Source organism: Euleptes europaea, chromosome 3 (genome assembly GCF_029931775.1).
Source record: "Euleptes europaea isolate rEulEur1 chromosome 3, rEulEur1.hap1, whole genome shotgun sequence".
Taxonomy (NCBI): domain Eukaryota; kingdom Metazoa; phylum Chordata; class Lepidosauria; order Squamata; family Sphaerodactylidae; genus Euleptes; species Euleptes europaea.
In genome coordinates, this window is record NC_079314.1 from 5,412,365 (window position 1) to 5,422,537 (window position 10,173).

The 10,173-nt window shown below is 47.8% G+C and overlaps 1 protein-coding gene across 2 annotated transcripts in view; it reads right to left on the reverse strand.

Annotated features, from left to right (window-relative positions):
• MEIS3 (Meis homeobox 3) overlaps window positions 1–9,758 on the reverse strand; it is a 46,036-nt gene extending 36,278 nt beyond the window's left edge. For both annotated transcript variants that reach the window (XM_056845939.1, XM_056845938.1), the window contains exons 1-2: window positions 9,724–9,758; window positions 6,336–6,538 (exon numbers count right to left, since the gene is read on the reverse strand). In XM_056845939.1, coding sequence (XP_056701917.1) covers window positions 6,336–6,538; window positions 9,724–9,735 — 215 coding nt within the window. In that variant the 5' untranslated portion in view covers window positions 9,736–9,758. The remainder of the gene's footprint in view (window positions 1–6,335; window positions 6,539–9,723) is intronic.
• Window positions 9,759–10,173: the final 415 nt, after the last annotated feature.

A 10,173-nucleotide genomic window follows, 5' to 3' on the forward strand; every position in this document is an offset into this window, starting at 1 on the left:
ATCATTTCATTACACTTACAGCCCTGTTACCTGTGCAAAAAAGTCCTCCTGAACAATTCAGCTTTGTTTAGTTTGCAGAAAGCCAGGAGGGTGGGAGCCTTTCTGACCTCATCAGACAGGCCCTCCCGTAAGGTGGAGGCCACAACAGAGAAGGCATGTGTACGTATATGTCAAACTGGGCAAGGAAAGGCAGCATAAAACTGCAATAAACTAGACAGAAAAGCAGAAAGATTATAGTATACCTTGGATCAATACATCTTGACCATTTCATATTAGATTATGTTTTATGCTGTTTTATAATGACCGTTAGCCTCCTTGGGTATACGTATTTTAAAGAAAGGAAACCATATACAAATCCAACCCTTGAGAAACTTCAGCTGATGTTGTGAACTGACTGGTGCATCAAGAAGAAAAGGAAGAAGAGTCGGTTTTTATACCCCGATTTTCCCTACCTTTAAGGAGTCTCAAAGCAGTTTACAATCGCCTTCCCTTCCCCTCCCCACAAAAGACACCTTGTGAGGTAGGTGGGGTTGAGAGAGTTCAGAGAGAACTGTGACTGGCCCAAGGTCACCCAGCAGGCTTCATGTGGAGGAGTGGGGAAACCAACCCGATTCACCAGATTAAAGTCCGCCGCTCATGTAGAGGAGTGGGGAGTCAAATCTGGTTCTCCAGATTAGAGTCCACCGCTTCTAACCACTACACCATGCTGGCTCAAAAAGCATCCTCTGAGGGGTCACAATGCAACTCATGCAAACAAGTCACAGTAACACACCAGCGCCAGGGAGGGGCTGTGGCTCAGTGGTGGAACATTGTCTTGTTATGCAGAAGGTCCCCGTGCTCAATCCCTGGCATCTCCAGTTAAAAGGATCTGCTAGTAGGTGATACGCCCTGACCTGGATAGCCCAGGCTAGCCCAGTCTCTTCAGAGCTTGGTCAGGGCCAACCCTTTTGGATGGGAGTCCACTGAAGAATACCAGGGTCACCTCTCAGAAGCAGGCAATGGCAAACCACCTCTGTACGTCTCTTGCCTTGAAAACCCTAAGCAGTTTCCATAAGTCAGCAGCAACTTGACCTTTCCACCACCAGTAGATATGAAACCCCTCCACCTGAGACCCTGGAGAGCCACAGCCAGTCTAAGTAGACAATACGGACCTTGATGGACCAAGAGCCTAATTCAGTAGAAGGCAGCTTCATGTGTGTTCAAGAAGCACAAATGTGTGAACCAGCTCCTAAGGAAACGCTCTCTCTCTTTTTTTTTTTAAAGCAAAGCCTCACAGATCTTGATCCTACAGGAGATTGATGGGTCTTATTGTTCTAGAGGAAAATACTAGAAAATGTAGATGTGCTCCCGACAGAAAAAAAAAGGCATTATGTCCCATAAGAAATTATTTCTGCTAGGGTCACAGTTATTTTGAAGTCCTCAGTTCGGAGGGGGGGAACCCCACCTCCACCCAGTTGTGTGATTTATGTCTTCGTAACCCCAGCCAGCGACGTCTATCCCTCCACACACACACTTTCCCCCTTGATTTGGATGGGTAGCTAGAGAGACAGAGTGTTCCCGGCTATACATTATACAAGTTCACGCACCATATGCTACACAAATATTTGTACCAGAGGCCCCAGCACAGTGTAACTGTTAAGTGAGCCTCTCCACGGAACTTTCAGATCTCATACGTTAAGGGGGGGGGAGACGGAGAAGCAGAATCCTGCAACATTCTGTTCCCCCTTTTTCCTTTCCAGATTTGCAAAATTGCAAATCAAAACCATCACCAGCTGTAAGCAGGGATTTAGGGGTAGGGTGTTGTGTGGGGGAGGAAATGTGGGCAGAGCACTTTTATGTCTCGTAGGGTGGACAAAATATTTGCTTTCAAGGCGGCTGGAAAGCTTCAAACTGTAAGACTGAAGTCAAAGACGAAAGAAAGAGAAATCCATCATGCTCTCTTAGGCCATTTTCCCAAGTGACGTTTTTATATACCAGGTTTTTGCATTTTCCTGCATAAAGCATAGGCTGGCTAGAATGCATGTTTGATTTAGTAACTGCATTCTCTGCCAAATTTCTACCCTGGCATTAGAATTAGCAAGGGGCTGAACCCACACCAAAAGGCATTCTTTCCTTCATTCATGAAGATGGCCTCAGAATGGAATGACCAAGGACTCCGGCTGGCAAGCTGTTGATAGGAAATTGGCAAGGGGAGAGTGGGGGGTGTTCTGTGGCTCCAGCCATCTAAAAGTTCATGCACTCAGGTCTCAGCTCTGCCCCCCAAAAAACTTTTTAAAATATTGTTTCTTTACACTCTGAAAGAGATATTTATAAAATTCTTCAGCACAGCAAATGTTTAGCCATTCCCAAAACATCCCCAGTTGGACAGGAATATAAAATGTCCAATCATTTAAAGAATGATTGAAGTAAGGTAAAGAAGAAAAATCTGGAATTTTCTTTTATCTGCTGGACAATTCCTTTGCCTCCCCATCACATTCACCTTTCTCCTCTGAATGATGGAACTGGCAGGGGTTGCAGGAATCAAGAACCGCAGTCCAGTGAGGTCGGGTCATAAACCTTCCTCTAGGGGTAAAGATGTTAAGAATGGGAATTGGGCTGTACATTCTCATACCCCTGATTTTAAGTATATTGAGCAAAATCCCCCAAGTGTTAGATACTGACGCTCTCAAAAAATAGACAGACTCACAACCAAGCAAGCGTGGAACCTTTCCTTCAAGACACCCTCATGTCTTATATTTTTCAGCAGACACCTTTTTAAAACGTCAGGGTGTGAAAATGTGTATATCATACAGGCAGCTCCCAAACATGCCTACAACTGCCCGAGGAGCTCCCAGGTGAATACATTATTTGTTGGCAAAACGGAAACTTGCTTCGTTCGGCAGGTTGCGTGAAATGGTTCTTCGGTTACAGCTGTTGCTAGAGCCCGATTGAAACCATGTTTACTCGGAGACAAGCCCTACTGAACTCTGCCATGCTTCTAAGTAAATATGCTAAGGATCATAGTGGTAGGCCCAACGGATACCAAAACCCTAAGCAGGTTTGCACACTACATCCCTAGGCTCAGGAAGATGTAACTCTGCTCAGGATTGAGCTACCATTCTCGCTGGACCATGTCCCTTATGCTAAAGACTGGTATATTGAAACAAGGAAGATTGACTTCCAAGTAATGTTTACAACATTCTTGGAGTTGGAAGCTCCAAGAGCTGTCTTGGTTACAGATTGCTCAGAGATAAAGCAATCTCCCCACCTCTTCCCATACACCTACATTTCTCTCTCTCACTCCCTCTTCCCTTTCTGTTTCCAAGGGCTCTTTCAAGACTTTTATCGTCACAAGAGCTCTCCTGGGAGAGAGATTCCGGAGGAGGAGCCAGGCTAAGCATGCAGGATCACAACCATGGGGCAACCAGCACTCTCCTGGCAAGCTGGATGCCACCCTCGGAGAGAGGCGGTCTGACTGCACCAGAATGCAAATGGCCACTTAGGCCAGTGAGAAGGTTAGGGGCACGGATGAGAATTGAAACGAAGCACTGCCTGAACTGTGAATATTGGCACAGGGAGAATCTGGGCCACATTTCACCATATTGCTTGTGGGTTATGTGATTTAGTTGTATCTATGCAACGACCTCCTTGTGCACCAAGACCTCAGCTGCTGGACGAACCATTTGAAGCAGACTGTCCTCAATACCTCGAAGGAAAGAAGTGCCCCCCCCCCCCCGTCTATTGCAGCCTCTGCTTTCACTGGCAACCACCTCCCTACCTGAGCTAGAATCAGCTTGAAAAGAGGCTACCCGGTGAGCAAAAGGAAAAGCAACATACATTATAAATCCACTACGGCAAACAATCTTCACCAGATATAAATCAATGACTGCACCCCTCTTCTTTTGGCAGAATGATCAATCCTACAAATGATCAGAATGATCAATCCTACAAATGTTTTCCTGGGAGTAAGCCCCATTGAATAGACCCAAGTAGGATTCTGAGTAGAATCACAGAATCATAGAGTTGTAAGGGACCACCAGGGTCATCTAGTCCAACCCTCTGCACAATGCAGGAAATTCACAACTACCTCCCCCACCACACACACACACACAGTGACCCCTACTCCATGCTCAGAAGATGGCCAAGATGACCTCCCTCTCATGATCTGCCTAAGGTCATAGAATCAGCATTGCTGACAAATGGCCATCTAGCCTCTGCTTAAAAACCTCCAGGGAAGGAGAGCCCACACCTCCAGAGGAAGCCTGTTCCACTGAGGAACTGCTCAAGCTGAAGCCCCTGACCTTTTTAGGTTTGCTTCCTAAATAACTGCCCCGTAGGATCAAACCAAAGGTCCGTTAGTCCAGCATTCTGTTGCCAGCAAGAACTCAAACAAAGCCCTCCGGCAGCTTATCCCTAGCCCTACATGGTCAAAGGTGGACTGCCCCTGAACATGGACGTTCCATGGATCCACTATGGCAAATGTGAGACCAAGAAGCTGACAAAGATTCTAATCTTTTCCACACAAGTGCTTCTTCTCCCCAAACCCTTGCCAAAGTCTGCTTCCTGGACAACTATACTTTACCAGCTCGCTTGCTTACAGTTATTGCCATTTTACAAATGGGAAATAAAGGCTGAGACAAACTAATTTGCCTGCCCGTCGGCCCATTTCAGTGTACTCTTAACTGCTCCAGATTCTCCCCTTCAAACAGCTGCGGCTCAGTCATGATAAGGAATATTCAAAAATAAGATGGGAAGGGGGAATCCAATCCTTTAGCGATGGTCTTTGAAACACCAGGGCCTGGTCCCATTTTTTAATCCTCCTTTTCAGACTGTGCCTTTAGCTGCCCTTCAAACTTCGGAGTTCCTTTCTTTTTGTATTCACACAAGAGGAGGGTGTTTTTTTTTCTTTCTTTAATTCCTCTGGATTTTTTAGTGGGAAGGAGGGAACTACTGTTGTGGCCCTTTACAAAATCCTGCCTTTTTAATTAAAAAAAAAATCTCTCCATTACTTTTCTTATTCTACTGTAGCCCCCACCCCCATTTTTGCCGAAATACTACATGCAAATTAAAATTGGGTGCGCAAAGATCGCTCAGAATAAGAAAAAGGAGGGCAGAGGGGATCTCTCCTGAGAAGTCAGAGAGAAGACCCAGAGGAAGGTAAATAGATCTTTAGAGTTGGGGAAACCCTAGACTAGATCCGCCTGAAAGTAGAAATGCAGAAGAAAGAAGAACATGGGAGGGGAAGGGAATCTCTCCGCCGACATCAGAGAGATCCATTAGCAGGAATAAATCCTATGTGTTTGAGCGAAGAAACCCACTGGATCCGCAGACCCTGGGATCAATAGATCCCCTCGCCTTTACTGGAGAGATGTGCTGGAAAACAGAAGTCCTACTCTCAACTCGCCCCCCAAGTGAAAGGATCCAGCAGAAAATCTCGATTGATCTCGAGTTGCCCAAAGGTGGAGATCCAAATAGATGCCTAATTGACAGGGAGATCCATTAGGAATCAAGCAGTCCAAACAAACAAAAGTTAATTTAAGAAAGCGGGGTTCGCTAGAGGCTGCAACGAAGCCCCACGTCCCACAGTGGGGTTTACTTCCGAGTAAACAGTCTTAACATCAGGCTGGCCAGGCTAAAGGGACTTCTTCCAAGCCACTATTCCCTGGTAGAGGGGGAAGACAGGAGGATCCCAGAGGGAGATGGTGCTGGGTGGATCCCCGGAGCAAGCATTAGAGGAGCCTTCTTTTTTTGGGGGGGGCGGGGAGCCCTTCTGTGGGTCGCCCCACTGAAACGCTGCTCCAGGGTAAACATAGGTAACTGGACCTTGAATAAAAGAGAGCTGCCCCAAAATGAGGCGTGGAGGACTCGTCTGGCCCCTGTGAACGTCTACTTTGGAGTAAGCCCCGTCGATTTCAGTTGAGATTTACTTTCAGGTCGGGGGTACTTTCCAGCCTGACCCCTCCGATCCTGGGCGCGCTCCCTCGGAAGTAAGACCCCTGCCCCATGTGTTGAGCCGCATTCCGGAGGCCGCAGGCGCTTAGAAGGCGACCCTGTGCGATCCACTTCCTCGGAAGTAAGAGCAAGAGGGGGGGGGGCTTTATGGCCAGGCCTAGGATCCGCGCGTAGCTTGGAAATCTGTCTTTGGGGAGGGGGCCTGGGTCTCCGCTCAGCAAGACGCGGGAGAGCAGAAAACGGTCCGCCAAAAGCAGTGGAGAAATCTGGGTCATCTCAAAAATCCTGGGGATCCCCACACGGTGATCGAACCCGGGGGCTACGATCCGACCTTGCCCCCCCCCCCACACACACACACATACACACTTAGCAGGGAGTACACAGGAACCGCGAGGCTGCCTTACCCGTAAATCTCATCTTTCTCCCTCTTCAAGGCGTCGCTGCCGCCCAAATTCGGGGGCATCCCCGGCCGGTGGTTGACTCCTGCGGATCCATACGGGGACCCCTGGCTCAACGAGTGATGCTGAAGCCCCCTACCCGTGTGTGGGTCCCCAAACCCCGGCAGAGAGACCCCGTCCATTCCAGCGTAGTGTACCAAGTCATCGTACTGGAATAAGACATTGGAGGGGAGGGAGAGAGAGAGAGAGAAAGTTTAGACCCCCACACGCGACTCCCCAGTCCCACATTTCTCGCCCCGCAGCTCCAGAAGGGCAGTGCCGCCGCCCCCCGCCCCCCAATATTATCAAAGGGCCTCAAATTATTATCAAACCAAGCGTGTAACGTGCCAAGAAAATGGAAACGATTAAAGACAGGGCTCTTTCCCAAGCAAATCTCCTCGAGGGTTTCTCGGATATAAACTTGGCGTGTATTGTTGGGGGGGGGGGGGCGGCACAAAGATAAAATACAAACCTGGACGCTGCCAAGGTAGTTCTAATTCCCCTCCCCCATGTTTCCCCTTCTCCGTTGACTTTAGGGACTTCCTGAGTTTCTAACTTGGGCGAACAGGGGGTACATGAGTTTGTCCTCCCCCCCCCCCCCAAAAAAGCCAAACAGATTTCATGCATCAGTTCTTAGCATAGCTTCCAGTTTTTGGTTCCGGACAACACCAATTCTCTCCCCCCCCCCATTTGAAGCACTGCCCTCATCTCCAAACTTCCCCATCTAGTTCCCTATCTTTTCTAGCGTGCCTTTTGCCACTCAAGTCAATTTCACGCCCTCATTGGTCAATTTCAGGAAGCCGGCCTGGTTCAGTTCAGTCTCCCTAGCCGCAGCATCAAGCATACTCGCGCCTGGCCGGCTTGCGAAGAATAATATCTGGCTGTAATAATAATAACAATCATAATCATAATAATAACAACAACAATAATAATAATAATAACAACTACTACTACTAAAAAATAAAACCCAGTCGCCCGTCGCCACGGAAACGTTGTCCGAAATTTCACAAACCAGCCCAGAAGTTGCTGATGTCGCTTGCCCGGTTACGTCCTCTCCGCTGCAAAAACGCCTCTCCACGCCCCCCCCCCGGATTCAAATGTTCTTTTTATTCCAAAATCCCTTGAGGGTTGTCGGTTGTTGTTGTTTGGGTCAGTCAGATGAGGAGGACCCAAAATCTCGGTCCTCTCTTGGCAAACTTTTCCCTGTCTCATGACAGCGAAGCCCCTGAACTTTTGAGAGACCGATTAATGAACCCCTCTCACCCACAGGGAAAGGGGGACCCACAGCCTGGATTTCCCAAGCAGATCATTTCAGCGGAAAAGCTGCCGGGCAGCCACCCACCCCACGCCGGGGGCCAGTTCAAGCCCCCTCTTTCTGTCGCCAGGCACAGCGTCCAGGCATTCCCATCCTGGCAGTGGTGATTCTCAAGGCACTTTCTCCCCGTTCTCACCCGAAAGTCTGAAACAAAATGCACAACTTTCTCCTTTTCTTTCATTAAACAAACAAACAAACAACTAAGGACTGGTCACCTTCCTGAACATTTTTACATACACCCCCCTGCACCTACGGGAAAAGTCAGGATTTCTTTTAAACGGAACAACAACAAAAAGTTCCTTCTTAACCCCCCTCCCCCCCAAAAAAGACGGACTTTCCCCCACCGGCCAACTGTTCTTCTTTAAAGAGTGCCTCATCGCAGATGATATTTGCACAGAAGTCTGTTTCTCCAGAATAAGAAGTCTCCCAGATCCGCCCTTTAAACTCTGTCTTTTGAAGCGGGGGCACTTTTCAAAAAAGTGAGAGAAAAGCCAAAATCTAGAAAATTGCCCGCCTCTGCTCGAAATAACCTGTTCGATACTTGCATTCGTGGAATTATTATTGTTATTAAAGTGATTTTTTTACAAAAATTCTTTGGGCGCCGAGGGCGTTTCGAAGCCTGTTTGTAAATGTGTGCATCGCACCCTTTCATATGAAGTTATCTCGAGCGGTGTCTTCCTGGTGTATGTTCTCTCCCACCCACCCACCCCAAAAAAAACCTTCGGAGGGAAAAGGGATTGATTTCTGAAGTTTGCAAACTCCCTCATAATGGACAGGGGAATGGGCAAGCAGCTTGAATTCTCTTTTATTTCATTGCATATATATAAAATATATATATATTTGCAATGAAATACTCTAAAAACACTCACGACCAATATATATATATATATATATATATATTGGTCGTGAGTGTTTTTAGAGGGGAGGGAAATGCATTTACAAACAAACAAACAGCTGTTTGGGAAGAAGAAACCGGCTGTTCTTGAAGAAGGGCTTCTCTGTTCTCCTTTCCTGCCTGCCTTGCTGAGGAGCGCATCTCCATGTCTACAAAGCCCGAAATGCAAAATGTGAGCCGAGAAGAAAGCCCCCTCCCCTATAGAAATAAACGGCGGCGGCGGCGCGGGGGCATCAGAGTCGCAGGCAAAAGTTTTCGGGATTCCTTACAAACGGCCACATTGAGGACACATTAACCCCAGCCTTTCAAGGCAAGGGGGTCTTTTCAGCGGCGCCACGGAGGGGGGTCAGGGGAGAAAAAGGGAGGCGTCCGGGCGCCCCCCAAGCCACACAAAACGCCACAAAGCAGCCCCGCGGAGCCTTTCAAATGAGCAACGCCGAATCAAAGGCGAAAAGGAATGGCGAAAGTCAAGCCCTCGATGCGAACCGGGCTCTCGGTTGTTGTGTTGCGGCTGCGGGTGTGTTTGCAAGCAAGAGTCGTATATCCACCGGCCTGCCTTTTGGCTTGGAGTGCGCTCTGGGGATGCTCAGACAACACGCTAAAGTTCATAACGAACATTTGCCTTAACCCCAGAAAAGTTAAACCCGGGGTGGAGGGGTCGGGGGAGAGGGGAGGATCTCTTTGGATCAACTACACTTGACAGCCATTTCATTCACTCTCAAAGGAAAATACTTTCCAAAGAGGTTTCCTCCCCCCTAAAAAAAAAAAAAAGTTGCCACCTCTTTTTCTCTCTTTCCCCAACCCAATCCCTATTTGACATTTCATAGCCAAAACCCTGGAAACAGATTTACAAATAAAAAGTGAAGATGGGAAAGAGGGGGGGGGGAGAGAGAGAGATTAGAAAACACAACCGTTTCTCAACTCACAACCCAGAGAGTTTCTGGACTGAAAATTCCGATAGGATCTAACCTGAAGTGCATACAGCTAAAACTATTTGTTTTAAAGCAGGCAGTAAGAATGGCCCTTCTTTTAAAAACAAACAGAACCAAATAAACCCCCCTTCTCGGTTTGCAAAGCAGTTTAGCAGCCCCCCAAAGCATCTTTCAGAGACAGCGAGAGACGCCAGAGGAGAGTCCAATACTTACTCTTTGGGCCATCGGACACTTGGAAGATTTTTCTCCAGGGTTTTCTTGTCGTATCCCCCCCTTGGGGGGCGCGGGCCAGGCAGAGAAGACTCAGTGCTTTCCAAGTGGGAATTCTTTCATTTTGGCCCCTCGCACAAGATCAGCAAGCAAAAAAATAAAATAAAAATAAAAGAAAGGTTTTGTTTTGTTTTTTGTTTAAGGAAAAAAAGGAAAATATGCTGCAAGTAGTTGTTGCTTTTAAATGGAGATTCAATTTCTGCGTGGCTTGCTCGCGAGTAAAAATAATTCTATTAAAAAAATAGGGAAATCGCAGCCTTTTCCTGAACACATGCAGGTTACCGCAAGGCAGCTACTGAGATGCCGGCCGGAGCGATTTTGCGTGGACGCCAGTGTTTGTGGCTGTGGGGGGAGGCGGGGGGAGCAACGGAGTTGCTTGTTGCCTTGCTTGGG